This window comes from Rhinopithecus bieti, unplaced genomic scaffold, assembly GCF_001698545.2.
Source record: "Rhinopithecus bieti isolate Rb0 unplaced genomic scaffold, ASM169854v2 scaffold_9449, whole genome shotgun sequence".
Taxonomy (NCBI): domain Eukaryota; kingdom Metazoa; phylum Chordata; class Mammalia; order Primates; family Cercopithecidae; genus Rhinopithecus; species Rhinopithecus bieti.
In genome coordinates, this window is record NW_016806089.1 from 79003 (window position 1) to 97946 (window position 18944).

General features: G+C 54.7%; 2 protein-coding genes across 4 annotated transcripts in view; one reads left to right on the forward strand and one right to left on the reverse strand.

The window, feature by feature from the left end:
• The first annotated feature begins 3252 nt into the window (after positions 1 to 3252).
• On the forward strand, positions 3253 to 8130 carry LOC108531307 (uncharacterized). The gene is made up of 2 exons (XM_017874680.1): positions 3253 to 4089; positions 4189 to 8130. Exons 1-2 carry the CDS (start codon positions 3925 to 3927, stop codon positions 8128 to 8130), a joined length of 4107 nt encoding a protein of 1368 aa, XP_017730169.1. The 5' UTR covers positions 3253 to 3924.
• A 4081-nt stretch (positions 8131 to 12211) lies between these two features.
• The window catches only part of TOLLIP (toll interacting protein), a 32351-nt gene continuing 25618 nt past the window's right edge, over positions 12212 to 18944 (reverse strand). For 2 of the 3 annotated variants that reach the window (XM_017874687.1, XM_017874688.1), the window contains exon 6: positions 13191 to 13818. In XM_017874687.1, the coding sequence (XP_017730176.1) occupies positions 13604 to 13818 (215 nt within the window). In that variant the 3' untranslated portion in view covers positions 13191 to 13603. Of the gene's footprint in view, positions 13819 to 18944 lie in introns of all 3 variants that reach the window. The other variant, XM_017874686.1, reaches the window with a different exon arrangement.

The window sequence follows — 18944 nt, forward strand, 5'->3', positions numbered from 1 at the left end:
TCCACAAATCTCTAGGGCAGGGGCAAAATGCCGCCAGTTTCTTTGCTAAAACATAACAAGTGTCACCTTTGCTCTAGTTCCCAATAAGTTCCTCATCTTTACCTGAGACCACCTCAGCCTGGACCTTATTGTTCATATCACTATCAGCATTTTTGTCAAAGCCATTCAACAAGTCTCCAGGAAGTTCCAAACTTTCCCACATTGTCCTGTCTTCTTCTGAGCCCTCCAAACTGTTCCAATCTCTGTCTGTTACCCAGTTCCAAAGTCACTTCCACATTTTCAGGTATCTTTTCAGCAATGCCCCATTCTCGGTACCAATTTACTGTATTAGTCCGTTTTCACACTGCTGATAAAGACATACCCAAGACTGGGAAGAAAAAAAGGTTTAACTGGACTTACAGTTCCACATGGTTGGGGAGGCATCAGAATCACGGCAGGAGGCAAAACGCACTTCTTACGTGGTGGCAGCAAGAGAAAAATGAGGAAGAACCAAAAGTGGAAACCCTGATAAACCCATGAGATCTTGGGAGACTTAGTCACTATCACAAGAACAGTGTGAGAAAGACTAGCCTCCATGATTCAATTACCTTTGCCTGGGTCCCTCCCACAACACGTGGGAATTCTGGGAGATACAATTCAAGGCGAGATTTGGGTGGGGACACAGAGTCTGACTACATCACATTTCTTTATAGAAAATGGGCATTCAGGCCAGGTGCGGTGGCTCAAGCCTGTAATCCCAGCACTTTGGGAGGCCGAGATGGGCGGATCACGAGGTCAGGAGATCGAGACCATCCTGGCTAACATGGTGAAACCCCGTCTCTACTAAAATACAAAAAACGAGCCGGGCGAGGTGGCGGCGCCTGTAGTCCCAGCTACTTGGGAGGCTGAGACAGGAGAATGGCGTAAACCCGGGAGGCGGAGCTTGCAGTGAGCTGAGATCCGGCCACTGCACTCCAGCCTGGGCGGCAGAGCGAGACTCTGTCTCAAAAAAAAAAAAAAAAAAAAAAAAGTGGGCATTCAGGCTGAAACCACCAAGCAGCTCAGAGATGCCAACATCCTGAAAGACAGCAAACACTCTGTCAGTAGAGGAAGACAAAGGCCATGCGCTCAAGCTATCAGGTTTAATAGGATGATTTTATTTTTTAAGATTAGAGGATATGGAGGACAGATCTGGAAATCTCAATACTTTTTCTAGTGAGCCCCAAAAGGAAAGAATAGAGAGTGGAAGAGAGGCCATATTTTCAGAACAAAAACATGAAGTCTTAGACTCAGAGCTTCCAGTGAGTGCCAAGACAGACCAAGCAAAAATACGCCCAAGCAAAAGGGAAAACCTCAAAGCTACCAGGAAGACAAGGCAGTTCACCTACAAAGGCATGAGAAGCAGACAGGAGTCTGGTTTCTCATTAGTAACACTGGATGAAGCAAGATGAGCAGTGAGGGAAGGTAACTCAACGTAGAATTATATACCCAACTAGACTGCCATTTAAGAGTGACAAGGACATTTTTTACATACAGGGACTGAGAAGGTCACCTCCCACAGATCCTCTGTGAATGAGCTACTAACAGAGGTGACCAGTGGCCAAGTGCAGTCACACACATGCAATAATGGTGAGCAAAGAAATGGGTGACATGCCCTGTTTTTTTATTGTTTGGTTTTGTTTTTTGTTTTTTTGAGATGGAGTCTTGCTGTGTTGCATAGGCTGGAGTGCAGTGGCATGATCTCGGCTCACTGCAACCTCCGCCTCCCAGGTTCAAGCGATTCTGCTGCCTCAGTCTCCCAAGTAGCTGGGATTACAGGCATGCACCACCAAACCAAGCTAATTTTTGTATTTTTAGTAGAGACGGGGTTTCATCATGTTGACCAGGCTGGTCTCGAACTCCTGACCTCAGGTGATCCGCCCACCTCGACCTCCCAAAGTAGCTGGGATTACAGGTGTGAGGCACCACGCCTGGCCCACATGCCCTGTTATATCCAAATAAGAAACACACCTAACAGAAATCCACAGGTCACAATACAGAAGTTGCTACTTTAACGACTCAATCCTTCACGGCTAGTGCCTCTTAGTCTTATTTAAGAAAACCCCTCTCTTCCCTGGGATCAGGAATACTGTCTTCTGAATTATTTCCTAAAAGCTCTGCAATTTTGCCTTCTGCCTTTAAATTTTGAATCCACCCAGAACTGGTGTATGAAAGTAGCAGGAAGTAGGGGTCTGAACCCCATTTTATTTCATAGATCTTGCTGCTTGGCCCAATATCATGCACTAAAAAGGGCACCTGTTACCACCCTGTCGTCTCTGCAGTCTCCGTGTTGTTCCCTGGACTCTACTGTCTTACTGTAGACAATAGTCTTGATAGTCCTGATATATTTTTTTTTTTTTTTTTTTTGAGACAGAGTCTTGTACTGTCCCCAGGCTGGAGTGCAGTGGCACGATCTCAGCTCACTGCAACCTCTGACTCCCAGCTTCAAGCGATTCTCCTGCCTCAGCCTCCAAAGTAGCTGGGATTACAGGCACCCACCACCATGCCCAGCTAATTTTTTGTATTTTAGTAGAGATGGGGTTTCACTATGTTGGCCAAGCTAGTCTCAAACTCCTGACCTGGTGATCTGCCCACCTCGGCCTCCCACAGTNTTTTTTTTTTTTTTTTTTTTTTGAGACAGAGTCTTGTACTGTCCCCCAGGCTGGAGTGCAGTGGCACGATCTCAGCTCACTGCAACCTCTGACTCCCAGCTTCAAGCGATTCTCCTGCCTCAGCCTCCAAAGTAGCTGGGATTACAGGCACCCACCACCATGCCCAGCTAATTTTTTGTATTTTTAGTAGAGATGGGGTTTCACTATGTTGGCCAAGCTAGTCTCAAACTCCTGACCTGGTGATCTGCCCACCTCGGCCTCCCACAGTGCTGGGATTACAGGTGTGAGCCACTGCACCCGGCCAATTTTTTTTTTTTTTTTTTTTTTTTTTTTTGAGACAGAGTCTCGCTCTGTTGCCCAGGCTGGAGTGCAATGGCATGATCTCAGCTCACTGTGACCTCCACCTCCCGGGTTCTAGCGATTCTCCTGCCTCAGCCTCCTGAGTAACAGATTACAGGTGCCCGTCACCACACCCAGCTAATTTTGCATTTTTAGTAGAGGTGGGCCATGTTGGTCAGGCTGCTCTCAAACTCCTGAACTTAGTGATTCCCCTGCTTGGCCTCCCAAAGTGCTGGGATGACAGGTGTGAGCCACTGCGCCCAGCCTTGATAGCTATTTGAGCAAGCTTTCACATTTTGTGCTTCTTTTACAAGAATGTCTTGACTCTTTCTAGCTATTGAGAATTAACTTATCAAGCTTTACCAAAAAACAGTACAACAAAACAGGGCTTGCTGGGACTTTGGGATTATACTGACTAAATTAGTTTGAGAGAAGCTGACATCTTTACATATTGACTATTTCAATCCATGAACATTGTAGATCTCCACCCTCCATCCCCACAAGACCACCTGGACTGAAGCTTAAGTTTGCTTTAATCACCTCTGTGGCTTCCCCTTTCCTTTGTCATCTTTTCAAAAACTCCAAGAAGAATTTAAAAACATATGGTATCCACCATTTTGCGGTTTTCAGTGGGATGGTCTCAATAAACCCACCTTGCTGGATTTCTGGGATGAGGTGTCCCCTTTCAAGAGAGGATACAGGCCTCAGAGGTATAGCAGGACCTGTCAGTTCTGCCCACTCACACCTTGCAAGCGGCCAGCTGTGCTGTATCCACATCAAGGGGCTCTGGAGACTCCTGTGAGGGGGCCGCCCAAGCGCTGTAAACCCACCCTTTTGGGCTGTGCATCTGCTGCAGTGAGTGTCTGCACCACACAGACACACACACCTTGGCTTCTAATGACCTCTGACCAGAGCTCCTCTGGGAGAGGCCTTGGGACTCTGCCAGCACTGGTTGATGTGCCCAGGCCCTGTGGTCCCCACTGAGAGGGCTAAGGCTCTGTGGGCAGAGGAGGGCTCAGGCCCCCGGAGCCTGTGCCTGGACACACTCTCTCCAAGCTCACTCTCTCGGCTGGGACCCGCTGCATCCCCCTGGCTCCATTTCCTCTCCATAGTCAAGGAGATCATGTCCAAAGTCCCACCGCATCACGAGGAGGAGCTTAACGATGAGGTGTCTGTGCTGAAGACCATCCTGCCTCTGTGGGTCTCCATAGTCAAGGAGATCATGTCCAAAGTCCCACCGCATCACGAGGAGGAGCTTAACGATGAGGTGTCTGTGCTGAAGACCATCCTGCCTCTGTGGGTCTCCATAGTCAAGGAGATCATGTCCAAAGTCCCACCGCATCACGAGGAGGAGCTTAACGATGAGGTGTCTGTGCTGAAGACCATCCTGCCTCTGTGGGTCTCCATAGTCAAGGAGATCATGTCCAAAGTCCCACCGCATCACGAGGAGGAGCTTAACGATGAGGTGTCTGTGCTGAAGACCATCCTGCCTCTGTGGGTCTCCATAGTCAAGGAGATCATGTCCAAAGTCCCACCGCATCACGAGGAGGAGCTTAACGATGAGGTGTCTGTGCTGAAGACCATCCTGCCTCTGTGGGTCTCCATAGTCAAGGAGATCATGTCCAAAGTCCCACCGCATCACGAGGAGGAGCTTAACGATGAGGTGTCTGTGCTGAAGACCATCCTGCCTCTGTGGGTCTCCATAGTCAAGGAGATCATGTCCAAAGTCCCACCGCATCACGAGGAGGAGCTTAACGATGAGGTGTCTGTGCTGAAGACCATCCTGCCTCTGTGGGTCTCCATAGTCAAGGAGATCATGTCCAAAGTCCCACCGCATCACGAGGAGGAGCTTAACGATGAGGTGTCTGTGCTGAAGACCATCCTGCCTCTGTGGGTCTCCATAGTCAAGGAGATCATGTCCAAAGTCCCACCGCATCACGAGGAGGAGCTTAACGATGAGGTGTCTGTGCTGAAGACCATCCTGCCTCTGTGGGTCTCCATAGTCAAGGAGATCATGTCCAAAGTCCCACCGCATCACGAGGAGGAGCTTAACGATGAGGTGTCTGTGCTGAAGACCATCCTGCCTCTGTGGGTCTCCATAGTCAAGGAGATCATGTCCAAAGTCCCACCGCATCACGAGGAGGAGCTTAACGATGAGGTGTCTGTGCTGAAGACCATCCTGCCTCTGTGGGTCTCCATAGTCAAGGAGATCATGTCCAAAGTCCCACCGCATCACGAGGAGGAGCTTAACGATGAGGTGTCTGTGCTGAAGACCATCCTGCCTCTGTGGGTCTCCATAGTCAAGGAGATCATGTCCAAAGTCCCACCGCATCACGAGGAGGAGCTTAACGATGAGGTGTCTGTGCTGAAGACCATCCTGCCTCTGTGGGTCTCCATAGTCAAGGAGATCATGTCCAAAGTCCCACCGCATCACGAGGAGGAGCTTAACGATGAGGTGTCTGTGCTGAAGACCATCCTGCCTCTGTGGGTCTCCATAGTCAAGGAGATCATGTCCAAAGTCCCACCGCATCACGAGGAGGAGCTTAACGATGAGGTGTCTGTGCTGAAGACCATCCTGCCTCTGTGGGTCTCCATAGTCAAGGAGATCATGTCCAAAGTCCCACCGCATCACGAGGAGGAGCTTAACGATGAGGTGTCTGTGCTGAAGACCATCCTGCCTCTGTGGGTCTCCATAGTCAAGGAGATCATGTCCAAAGTCCCACCGCATCACGAGGAGGAGCTTAACGATGAGGTGTCTGTGCTGAAGACCATCCTGCCTCTGTGGGTCTCCATAGTCAAGGAGATCATGTCCAAAGTCCCACCGCATCACGAGGAGGAGCTTAACGATGAGGTGTCTGTGCTGAAGACCATCCTGCCTCTGTGGGTCTCCATAGTCAAGGAGATCATGTCCAAAGTCCCACCGCATCACGAGGAGGAGCTTAACGATGAGGTGTCTGTGCTGAAGACCATCCTGCCTCTGTGGGTCTCCATAGTCAAGGAGATCATGTCCAAAGTCCCACCGCATCACGAGGAGGAGCTTAACGATGAGGTGTCTGTGCTGAAGACCATCCTGCCTCTGTGGGTCTCCATAGTCAAGGAGATCATGTCCAAAGTCCCACCGCATCACGAGGAGGAGCTTAACGATGAGGTGTCTGTGCTGAAGACCATCCTGCCTCTGTGGGTCTCCATAGTCAAGGAGATCATGTCCAAAGTCCCACCGCATCACGAGGAGGAGCTTAACGATGAGGTGTCTGTGCTGAAGACCATCCTGCCTCTGTGGGTCTCCATAGTCAAGGAGATCATGTCCAAAGTCCCACCGCATCACGAGGAGGAGCTTAACGATGAGGTGTCTGTGCTGAAGACCATCCTGCCTCTGTGGGTCTCCATAGTCAAGGAGATCATGTCCAAAGTCCCACCGCATCACGAGGAGGAGCTTAACGATGAGGTGTCTGTGCTGAAGACCATCCTGCCTCTGTGGGTCTCCATAGTCAAGGAGATCATGTCCAAAGTCCCACCGCATCACGAGGAGGAGCTTAACGATGAGGTGTCTGTGCTGAAGACCATCCTGCCTCTGTGGGTCTCCATAGTCAAGGAGATCATGTCCAAAGTCCCACCGCATCACGAGGAGGAGCTTAACGATGAGGTGTCTGTGCTGAAGACCATCCTGCCTCTGTGGGTCTCCATAGTCAAGGAGATCATGTCCAAAGTCCCACCGCATCACGAGGAGGAGCTTAACGATGAGGTGTCTGTGCTGAAGACCATCCTGCCTCTGTGGGTCTCCATAGTCAAGGAGATCATGTCCAAAGTCCCACCGCATCACGAGGAGGAGCTTAACGATGAGGTGTCTGTGCTGAAGACCATCCTGCCTCTGTGGGTCTCCATAGTCAAGGAGATCATGTCCAAAGTCCCACCGCATCACGAGGAGGAGCTTAACGATGAGGTGTCTGTGCTGAAGACCATCCTGCCTCTGTGGGTCTCCATAGTCAAGGAGATCATGTCCAAAGTCCCACCGCATCACGAGGAGGAGCTTAACGATGAGGTGTCTGTGCTGAAGACCATCCTGCCTCTGTGGGTCTCCATAGTCAAGGAGATCATGTCCAAAGTCCCACCGCATCACGAGGAGGAGCTTAACGATGAGGTGTCTGTGCTGAAGACCATCCTGCCTCTGTGGGTCTCCATAGTCAAGGAGATCATGTCCAAAGTCCCACCGCATCACGAGGAGGAGCTTAACGATGAGGTGTCTGTGCTGAAGACCATCCTGCCTCTGTGGGTCTCCATAGTCAAGGAGATCATGTCCAAAGTCCCACCGCATCACGAGGAGGAGCTTAACGATGAGGTGTCTGTGCTGAAGACCATCCTGCCTCTGTGGGTCTCCATAGTCAAGGAGATCATGTCCAAAGTCCCACCGCATCACGAGGAGGAGCTTAACGATGAGGTGTCTGTGCTGAAGACCATCCTGCCTCTGTGGGTCTCCATAGTCAAGGAGATCATGTCCAAAGTCCCACCGCATCACGAGGAGGAGCTTAACGATGAGGTGTCTGTGCTGAAGACCATCCTGCCTCTGTGGGTCTCCATAGTCAAGGAGATCATGTCCAAAGTCCCACCGCATCACGAGGAGGAGCTTAACGATGAGGTGTCTGTGCTGAAGACCATCCTGCCTCTGTGGGTCTCCATAGTCAAGGAGATCATGTCCAAAGTCCCACCGCATCACGAGGAGGAGCTTAACGATGAGGTGTCTGTGCTGAAGACCATCCTGCCTCTGTGGGTCTCCATAGTCAAGGAGATCATGTCCAAAGTCCCACCGCATCACGAGGAGGAGCTTAACGATGAGGTGTCTGTGCTGAAGACCATCCTGCCTCTGTGGGTCTCCATAGTCAAGGAGATCATGTCCAAAGTCCCACCGCATCACGAGGAGGAGCTTAACGATGAGGTGTCTGTGCTGAAGACCATCCTGCCTCTGTGGGTCTCCATAGTCAAGGAGATCATGTCCAAAGTCCCACCGCATCACGAGGAGGAGCTTAACGATGAGGTGTCTGTGCTGAAGACCATCCTGCCTCTGTGGGTCTCCATAGTCAAGGAGATCATGTCCAAAGTCCCACCGCATCACGAGGAGGAGCTTAACGATGAGGTGTCTGTGCTGAAGACCATCCTGCCTCTGTAGAAAGAACATTTTACACGAGACAAAATCATTAGCAACATAAACAAATGATAAAGAAGGGAAAGAACGTGCAGCGTGTATCCCGGAGTTACCCTCTGTAAAGTGGAAAGAGCGGAGGAGACAGAAGAAAAAGGCAGCCCCAAGGCTGTGCTCAACCTCCTAAAAAGAGAATCCTGGCTGGGGGCGGTGGCTCACGCCTGTAATCCCAGCACTTTAAGAGGCAGAGGCGGGTGGATCATGAGATCAGGGGATGGAGACCATCTCGGCCAACATGGTGAAACCCCGTCTCTACTAAAAGTACAAAAATCAGCTGAGTGTGGTGGTGGGCGCCGGTAACCCCAGCTACTCGGGAGGCTGAGGCGGGAGAATTGCTTGTACCCGGCGGGAGGAGGTTGCAAGCTAAGACTGCGCCACTGCACTCCAGCCTAGGCGACAGAGCGAGACTCCATCTCAACAACAACAACAATCAATCAATCAATAAACAAATAATAAATGAAAGAGATCCTAAGGGCAGCTGCACCAAGACAGCACCGGGAGGGAGAGGCCAGCCCGGCGATGGGGACATGCAGTGATGGGGACGCCCGGCGATGGGGACGGGGCACCAGGAATCGGGTCGGGATTCGGGCAGGGGAGGCGGGTCCATCTTTGCTCAGGAGTCCCACGCCCAGGGGTCTTTTCCACAGAAGAACCGATGCCATCAGTCATAGCCACACAGAGTGACCCAGACGTCCATGGAAGGCACACACCACAGGCCAGGCTGCTGCGGAAAGGAAGGGTCCCTGTGACAGTGTGGAGGCATCTCCACTTTTCCGTGCACACGTGTGATTTGCTTGCATCAAATACACACCAGGCCAAGGAAGGCCACGCGAAGGGGAACGGACACACCCACCTACAGGGAGGAGAGCAGATGGGGACAGCGGCACAGGCGAGGAAGATGGGGTGTCTGTAAATTCACCTTGTTTTATGTTTTGACTCTGGACCATAAAATATTTTATGTATCATAGAACAAAATCCTAGTGCTTTGCCTTTTTAAAAATTTTAGACAGGGTCTCACTCTTTCACCTAGGCTAGAGTGCAATGGCACGATCTCAGCTCACTGCAACCTCCGCCTCCCAGGTTCAAGCAATTCTCCCGCCTCAGCCTCCCAAGTAGCTGGGGTTACAGGCACTCACCACCACACTCGGCTGATTTTTGTATTTTTAGTAGAGACGGGTTTCACCATGTTGGCCAGGCTGGTCTTGAACTCCTGACCTCAGGTGATCCGCCCACCTTGGCCTCCTACAGCACTGGCATTCGTGGTGTGAGCCACAGCACCCGGCCTGTTTTGCTCTTTGAATGGTAAGTGCATGTGGAGTGGTTCCGAGTGCCGGATCCTTGCAGCCTGTGTGGACACGGCCCCTTCAGAAAGAACCACAGGAATGCACTTGGCCCCTGGAAGTTTCCTGGACCACGCCGGGTGCAGATCAAACCCAAAGCCCGTTGAGTCGGGGGAAAGGGGGCATGGTCATGGCTTCCCGGGGCTCTGAGGGCCTCTGGGTCCCAGCATGTGGGCTTCTTCCTAGCTCACCTTTCAACAAGGGAACCACCTTCCCAACGTCCTGGCGTGAGAGGAACCCCATTCTTGGGCTCAGTCACATCTCCCAGCTGCCCAGGCACAGGTTCCAGACCCGCTGGCTGCGGATGCCCAGGACACCCGGGACACGGCACCCTGTGCTCCCTCGGCAAATGCGCTGGGGCCTCGCACATGGGCCCCTGGGTCCCGGCCTGCTGGTATCACTGGCCCACTCCCTGTCGTGCCCACTCCCCATCCCCGCCTTGGGGCCCTCCCCGCTTTCCCGAGCCCGGCTGTGCCCTGAGGTACTGTGGTTTCCCAGCAAGCTTGGCGTTCTGTCGCGGCCTTTTAGACGTGCCACTTCTTGGCTTTGTGTCCAGCACTAACACAGGCTCAGCTTCTGTCAGCTGTTTGGGCAAAAAGTGTTCACGGAATCGCAGAGCTAACGGCTGGCAGTTTGCTGTGGAGCCCACACTGCAGCAAGGCTGCATTCAGGTGGGGGCAGGGCACCGGCGGGCATGCCTCGGGGGGGGGCAGCAGAGGGGGCAGACACCCCACCGTGTCTGTGGACGCTCCAGCAACACGTCCGTGCCTGGGTGTGAGGGGTGGCTCGGGGTCTCCGCAGGGCTGCTCACATTTAAGGATGTTGTGGTCCCTAAGCATGAGCCACTCATCACTAGGGGCTCAGACTCCTGAGCTGGGGGTGCCACAGTTCCCAGTGGGCTCTCTCAGAACGGGGTCGTGCTCCACGCTCACTCCCAGATGGAAATGAAAAGGCACAACAGAACCACCCAGCGGGGAGAGGGTGCCTGGGCCCGAAGAGTAGACCCACACCCAGCCACTGTTGAGGGAGGAGCTCCCAGGATTTGCCTCTAATTCAATCTGGGAAACAAAGGCCAGGCTTGGTCTGAAGGCGTGTGGTTCCTGCTCTGAGTCTGTTAACGAGTGAGCTCTGACTCTGACTGATTCCTTACTCCTGCGTACTGTGAATTAAGTTAAAAAATACTCAGGAACAAACATGGTAAACCTTCCCTTAAAGAACTTTATTTCTCTATTTTTATATGGATCATTTATTAAATTAGGAGGCTAAAAAGTAAAAATATATTTTACAGTCAAAGAAAAATCTGGACAATGGACCCCAGTAAAATAATCAGAAGCACATGTTCCGAGACCCCGCCCGCTGACACCCTGCAGGGCAGCGCCTGCACAGTGGAGAGCATCTGCAGAGTGGAGAGGAGCAGGGAGCCTCCGGAGCCCTGCCGGAGGCTCCGAGATGGCAGTCAGGCTGTCCTTAGTGACCGCTGCCACAGAGCTGGCGATCGGCCTGCATCTTCAAACCCAGGAGCAGGAGCGGCAGAGGCCTGGCAAGGCCCGGGCCCTCAGACACCAGGGGCCTAAGCCCAGCTCCCAAACCCGCTGCAGCCTGCCCTTGTGACCTGGCGAACAAGCCTGTCATTCTGAGTGCGACGACCTCATCCACATCCGACAGGCGGGGTCGGGGGCGGGTGGGGGGCGTGAACCAGCTAATTCTGGGGACCGCTTGGAGGGGCTCAGCAAGCTGCTGCTACAGTAGCCTTCACGCAGGAAATACAGCACAGAATGAAGGGAAGCAGCATCTTATTAAAGGACTTACAAATGTGATTTATCTATTAAAAAAATAAAGCGTTCGTGAAAAAGAAAACTAAGAGATGGCAGCAAGCGTGGTCATTGGCGAAGGGCTGCTCTCCCTCCAGCGAGGCGCCCCACCGTGCGGGCTCCTCCTGGCCCTCACACATCATTGGCAAAGGGTTGCTCTCCTTCTGGTGAGGCCCGCCCCACTGTGCGGAAATCCCCCGGCCCCACACGCATTGACGAAGGGTTGCTCTCCTCCAGCGAGGTGGCACCCACCGTGTGGCTCCCCTCAGGCCCTCACACGTCATTGGCAAAGGCTTGCGTCTCCCTTCCGGTGAGGGTCGGCCCCCCACTGTGCGGCTCCCTCCAGCCCCCGCACGTCAATTGGCGAAGGGTTGCCTCCCTCAAACGCGAGCGCCGCCCCCACTGTGCGGCTCCCTCTGGCCCTGACACAGGCTGCTCAGGGGCTGGCAGCAGGGGCCACGTCCTCTCCAGGAGACACCCACAGAGCCACACGTGCATGGTGTGGCAGTCTCACTGCACCCCAGCAATGTGAAGGCAGAAACCAGTGCTGGTGGCCACACCTGGGCGCCTGGACGCCGAAGCCCCCAGCACAGCGAGGCCTCCAAGTGTGGCCCGCGGTCCGTCCCGGGTAACAGTTGTTAATATCACAGAACGTATCATCTAGAACGTTCCAGTCCCGCCTGACACCTTCATTCCCAATGGAGAAGACGTTAAGACCAGGCCATCTGAGACAGAATCCCAGGGCCCTCTGTCTGAGTGGTCAGCGTCTGCTGAGCAAACACCATGTCTTTCTTCTTCGCACAATCAAAGGCCTTTAGGACCCACGGCTGAAGAAGGCGCCTGCTGCTGCCATGTCCCTCCCCAACGGCCACCACACACTTCAAGTTTACAAAAATAAATATTTATCAACAGTATATTTGACAAAAACCACCCCCAAGCGGTGGCGGAAAGCAGTATTTTCTAGCTGACACTGAAACTTAACCTATTTTTTCGAGGGAGAAAAAGACTAAAACGTAAGCACTAACTTCCTCCTTCCGCATCTTCCATAGAAGACCCACTTGTGGGCCTTCTCCTTCTGTCCGTATCAATGCGTTTCCGTCCAAAGACTGGGGGCAGACACTTGAACCACAAACAGCAGACATGCGGGTGCGCACACGCGCGTCTCGATGGCATGCGGATTATGTAAAGTGCATCACTTGTGAGAAGTTTCTCAAATTCCTTTCATAACCAGGTGTCACCTAAAATCTGTCCTGTAAGCCAAGATGCTACACACGGTACCCAGGCAGTCAGAGGTGAGCGCACGCCTCCCGCCTCAGAAAGCTTTTACAGGGCCATGTTCGCCAGGCTTCCCTCGCCCACACTGAACCTAGGTCCCGGGCACAGCAGCTGCCCAAGCTGTCGTCAGCAGTCGGCTGGCAGTGCCGTAACCCCTCTCAGAATCATGCACGTGCTGCCTCTATCACCTCCCACCCCAGCCTTGCAAGGCCTGTTGAGAAGAGAAGCCCCCTGGGAGGGCACCCACGGAGCTGGCGTGAGCAGCGGGACAGACGGACGGCAGCCTCCCGCGGGTGAAGGACTCGGCTTCAGATGCCCGCTGGCTGGCAATCAGGCAGAGCCCGGCCAACCGTGCCAGGCTCCCCTCCTCATGCCAGGTGTGGGTTCATCCTGCCTTCAGGCTGGAGTCTGTCACAAGGCTGGCTGGACAGTGGCCAGGTGAGCCAGCCAGAGGCCAGCCCCACGCCATCCACAGGAGGCGGCTCGGCTCACCAGACCCAAGCCCTGGGCAGGGGCCAGGCTCACAGCAAAGCGCGTTAGGGCAAAGACGTGAGTTTTCGGCTGGGAAGTTCTAAAAAAACCCACAAATCAGTGTGAGGGATTGTGTGTGCCTTAAATCAACAGCTCTATTCCAATTATGTCACATCACAAAATGCCATGAATGGAATCAGAAGGCGCTCCACCACCTCCAACACCCTGGCAGAAGCAGCTGCTCTCTACAGCAAGAACATTTTCCCGAACAGCATGAGAAGGGGAGACGCACGTCCTGGGGACAGGAAAATGAGCTGAGACCTCCCAGCACAAGAGGTGAAGGGAGCCCCCACCCTGTCCTGGGCCGCCAGGAACCGAAAACCCCATGCATCCAAGAGCAGGCCTGGGCGGGGCAGCCCAGACGTCCACGGGAGGGGCGACAGGGTGCTGTGTCACGGGGATCTTGTTGGGACAGCATTCCTTGGGGAGCGCCCGGTCGGCGTGTCCAAAGAGCTGGGGTGACACAGCAGCGAGGTGGAGGCTCTACGGCTCCTCCCCCATCTGCAGCAGGGAGTTAATGGCAGCGTCCTTGTTCCCTCGCTGGGCTTCCAGCACGGAGCGGATCACCTCCTGGTCCATGTTGGGGAACATGTCCTGGATGGCTTTCAGGTCCTCCTCGCTACAGCGGGGCTGGGCGTTCACGGCGGCTGGGGGCAGGGCCACGGGCACCATGCCAGGGCTGCAGACGGCGGGCATCCCTGGAAGCAAAGATCAAGTTTGGTAAAAATATCGGAAGGTTCCAGAAGTGCCACACTAGCTCCTGCTGAAGGAAGAAAACAACGCATCGCATCCCACCGGCCTTCCTGAGGGAGGGGCCACCTCGGGTCTCAGCAAACATCAGTCCCGCAAGACACCCTGGAAACACAAACCCTTAAACAGCAAACCCAGGCACAGCCACGGGGAAGGCAGGGCAGGGGTCCCCAGGCACAGCCACAGGGAAGGCGGGGCAGGAGTCTCTGAGACACCTCCTTCACTAACTCATGTTCCTTCCACACAAAAATCAAAGTTTGATCTTTCAAATCTCACCCGAGTCTGTTTTCTAACTAGCAGGCTGGGGGGTGGTATTTTGATCCCTTCAGAACTTGTGAATTTGCACTGTACATGCTCGTCTTCACTGACCAGAGGGCACACAGCCTTCTCTTCATCTGGGGACGGACTACACGAAATGTCACGCCCGCTGATCCAAACACTGCAGGGTCTGAGCCTCCTCCTTTATCAGGCATTCTACAAGATGCTTTTGCAGCTTGGCCAGTGTGTCACTAAACTGTGTGCTGGTGGGGAGCAATCACCACAGGCACTGAAGACCTCAGCAAAGCTGCAGCCGATGCCCAGAATGACAACCACACACACACATACAAACTACACCAAGAAAATGCTCACAAAACTCACACAAGTCGGGCAGCAGGTGCGGTGCACCGGGGACCCTCAGTGTACTGGGGCCACCGTCCAGGGTTCCTGGCATCACCACCCCACAGCTACGCAGGCCCCTTGCCTCATGTCTGATGCGGGTGGACACACTGAGATGCAATCTATCAAGCAGGAGCTGCACAGTGGTTCAGCCACTGCAGCACACACACCCCAAAGGCATGGTGTGGCCGGACTTAAGACTCGCCTCCCAGCCTGGTGGCCGCTCCCTAAAACCACAAGCAGCCCTGAGCACAGGCAGCGTGCGCAGGGCTCAGCGACCAGCGAGGCACAGAGCTCCTCCTGCAGCAGCAGCTGGAGCAGGGCAAGGGTTCACCACGCACCCATTCGTTCACCTTTAAAAGCACGAACGATCTCCCAGCTAGACTCATTGGAGCGCTAGAGCCCCAATCTTAGGATAGGACTTTTGTTCCTTTCTACACTCGGAGGACCCTAAAGGCAACAGAAGCCATTTCAACTCTGGCCTGAACCAACACTGGCAACAAGGACCTGCAGCGGTGGAAAAAGAGCGGACGGAGCTGGCCGCTGAGCCTGCAGCACCTGCTGCAAAGGCCAGGGCTCCTCAGCAAGGAAGGCCGCCGCTTCCTGGCTCCTTCCAGGCCAGGCCGACACTTCCTCTACACCCACCCCTGCCTCCTCTGCTTCTCGGCTCTCTCCGGGCCAGGCCCACCTTTCCTCCACACCCACGCCTGCCTCTTGTCCTGGCCAGCGGACACCTCACCTCACTGGGGAAGCATCATCCCCACACCGATCAGCCTTTCAGCAATGAGGGAAAATGAACCAAACCACGGCCAGGTGGGGACGTGGCCACCCTCACCACCCTTTCTTCTTCCTCAAACAAGACAAAGGCTCAACCGCTACCTGTCCTGGAGGGACCCCCGGGACCCCCGTGGCTTTTCCGGGTGCCCCAGCCGGCAGGAGGGCAGGAGCTCAGCCATCACCTGTCCCTGCCCACACGGCTCCCCACAGCATGGCCACAAGAGGAACGGAGCTGGGCACTGCCACTGTCTCCAGCCTTTTCCAGTCTGACGGAGAAGGGACAGGAGTGGAGATCGCTGCAAAATCTACGATGGAGACTGCGACGCTGTGACGTCAGGGCCTGGGGCGCCTGAGAAACCCGCTCTGCTGACAAGGAGGGGATGTGGCGCCAACTGGCCCTCAAGTGAGTCCCGACAGCACGGCCCCAACACACTCGGGACCAGGCACCCTGGGGAAGAGGTGAGTGCTTCCACGGTGTGGGCCGAGGGGCAGTGGCCCGGCTCACTCCCCTCCTCCCTGCAGGGCAGAGGCTGTGTGCCTGGCCTGAGCCTGACCCATCCTGGTTACCAAGTGTGATATGTCCATCAAGCCCTCCGGGAACAGTGAGTGCACCGTGTCAGGGCTGCCTGGGAACTTCAGGAGGACAGACCAGGAGCTCTGGGGCCTGGCGGAGAGCAAATTCCCTGAAACGTGGGCAGAGAGGATGCCATGGGAGCTGGGGGCAGCCCAGACCCCACCTGTAGCGGCCCTGGGAGGAGTGGTGGGCGGCTTTGCCATGTCCCCGCTGTCCACCGCGCTCAGCCCCACCAGCCACCTGCACCCACGCAGACGGACGTGCAGCACAGGACAGGCCCCACCTCACTCACGTTCTTCATGCTGTGTGAATCTGCCGTCATACCTCGGCAAAATCAAATACTCTACTGACAAAAACGGTACCCCAGAAAACCAAAACCTGTCCCTTTTCCATTCAGGAAAAACTGCTCCGAGAATGCCCTCAGAGAATGTAGACCTCAGACTACACAGCACGATGAGCCCCGGCTGCGGGTGGGCAGGGGAGCATCGGCCCTGTTCAGGCTGAAGGCATGTGGCTCTGGGCCCCAGACGTCTTGCACGAGAGTGGAAAGACATCCAAAGAGCAGGTGGGGACGACCATCCAGCTCAGAGACTGTTCCGGAACCCCCAAGGCTTGTTGTTCTTCTCACTCCAGAGCGTGTCACAAAGAAGAAACCCGCGTGATTCTTTGTTGCACAGCGACCCAGTGAGCGGGCAACAAACCCAACAGCAGAGAGCTCCAAGTGACAGTCTGGGAAACTTAGGCATCCAATTCTCATTTTGAATGGAACCATTTCGTACTTTAAACGACACGCGCTGCTCAGCTGCAAACTCCGTGTTTGCTGGAATTCCACCTGGGAGGGGAAGCACGCCTGGGCCGTCGGGTGAGCCCTGGGCTGGCCCTCTCTGGAACTCACGGGCACTGTGAACGCTGGCTGTTCCCATGCATGGTGCCACGCGTGCACATTCTCTATGGACCTCCCTCTTGTCTGTCCCGGCAGCAGGCGTGCACCTGCGCATTCAGCTTTGCTTTCATACTTTGTGGACAGGCATCCACATCACAGTCTGGTCGGCTCCACAGAAATCAGTGGGGGTTGAGCCCAGAGACGCAGGCCAGGATGACGGGAGAGACTGTGCTGCTGAGGACGCAGGGCAGCAGCTCTGTCCCCTCACCCAGAGAAAAGCACTCCAGGCCTGTGTGAAACGGAGGCGCACAAGGGAACAGACAGAAACAGCGTCAACTGGCAGCTGCAGCCATGGTGAGCAGAGAATGAGCCGATGCACGCTCTGGTGCTGCCTGTCCAAGGCCGGGCTGGGGAGGCGCTGGACACCCCACTTTCCATGCCGACTCTCCTCCCACCACCAGGCAGGAGGTGGAAAGCAACACGGAGGAGGGAAAGCAAGGAGGGCCCCAGAGGACAGCACGGCCGGCACCACCATCTGCCTCAGAGCCTGTCAGTCTCGTGGGGACCCTCAGGGCAGACCCCTGGCAGTGCCTACAGCCTGAGTGCCCCTCCTTGCCAGGGACAGCTGGAGGAACAGTGCAGGCAGGGCTGAGGCCCAGTGGCGACTGCACTGGTTTCTCACGTGTGGAGAACGCCCAGGAAATTGAGCAGTTGGCTGCTGTCGCCAACCTGGCGGTCTCTGTCCACTCTGCAGCTCCGTGGAAGAGAACGCACTTCATGAGGCCACGCGGTTTCCAGATGCTTCACGCCTAGATGTTTCCTTAAAATTGAGGCTAAAAACCCCGCTATAATCACATGATGCCTGCCACTAATTATTTGAAATCTGTAAAATATCTAATTTGGTAATCAAAATAATACTTTGTTTAAAAAAATCAAAACTTAAAACTGTTCTTTTCAGGCCATGATCATGGCATAAAAGCTTTAATGATCAAGCTGTGCTTTGTGTCCCAGCCTCCCTTCCTCACTGTTGTGGTTACACTGTCTTTTTGTGAAAGAGACGGCCTGACCTCAGCGCACCCGGCTTCGGAGCTGCTTTGTGGGGGACTCTGGTTTTTCACTGAGGAAAATGGATGGTCCTGGCGAGGGCTCGGCCGGCGTTCAGCCCTCAGTCTCCACAGAGGTGGCAGCCAGGCTCAGACAACACGGGAGGCTCTCGGGGCCTGAGCCCACCCAACGTGCACAGTGAGCCCCCGAGACCTGCACCCCGTGCAGGGGTCTCTGGGCAGCGCCCAGCAGGCGGCAGCTGAATGAGCGAGCGGCTGAAGGGGCCGGTGAGAAGCAGGGTCCTGAGACGCTGGCCCTCCCTTCCTGGCCAGCTCCCGCAGCCCCGCCTCCGCAGAGGGCTTCGCCAGGCTGCCGTGCACGCACGCAGGCCCGAAGCCACGCAGCCAGGCAGAGCAGCGGCACAGCCTTCTGCACTATGTGAGTCCTAAACAGTTGAAGCTGTGGGCGACACACGTGCTCTGGCCAAGATGCACTTTGAGATTCCACTTCTGAGAAGAAAACCCTGGTGTGAATCCGCCACGCTTGCCCAGTTGGCCCGAGACGCCCTGAGCACGCAGCCACCAGCCTCCCCGAGGTCTCCGCAGACTTCGCCCTCCAGTTGGCAGTGGCTGCTGGGAGGACATGCTGTGATCACAGACACTCAGAAATTAGGGTACTCAGAGGAAAATCACGGCATCAGCTTCCAGTGAAGAAGGGCACCTTATTCACACTCTACAGTGCTGTTAGGACAGTTAAAAAATACTTCAAAGGCTCCTAAAAGCAATGCTCTCCTAATGGGAACCAGGGCTCCTGGGAGAACAGCTAACGCCAGGGCTGAGGCCAGAAACGCAGAGAGCCAGGGGCTTCCTGCAGTGCCAGGAAGCAGGAAGAGGCCCCGAGAAGGATCGGAGGAGCCCAAAGAACAAAGACCCTGCCCCAGGGGCTCCCTCTGGCCAAATCGGGGATAATTTGAGTGAAAAAATAAACCCCATTCGCACAGGATTCTGACCCACGGAAGAAAACAGGAAACTGCAACCCCACATTGCTGAAGAAGTCGGATAAACTCAAGGGTTGACAAGGGCGGGATCTCCCCGCGGTCCTGCAGTGCCTCCCACACGGACACTTTCTAGCTCCCGGGA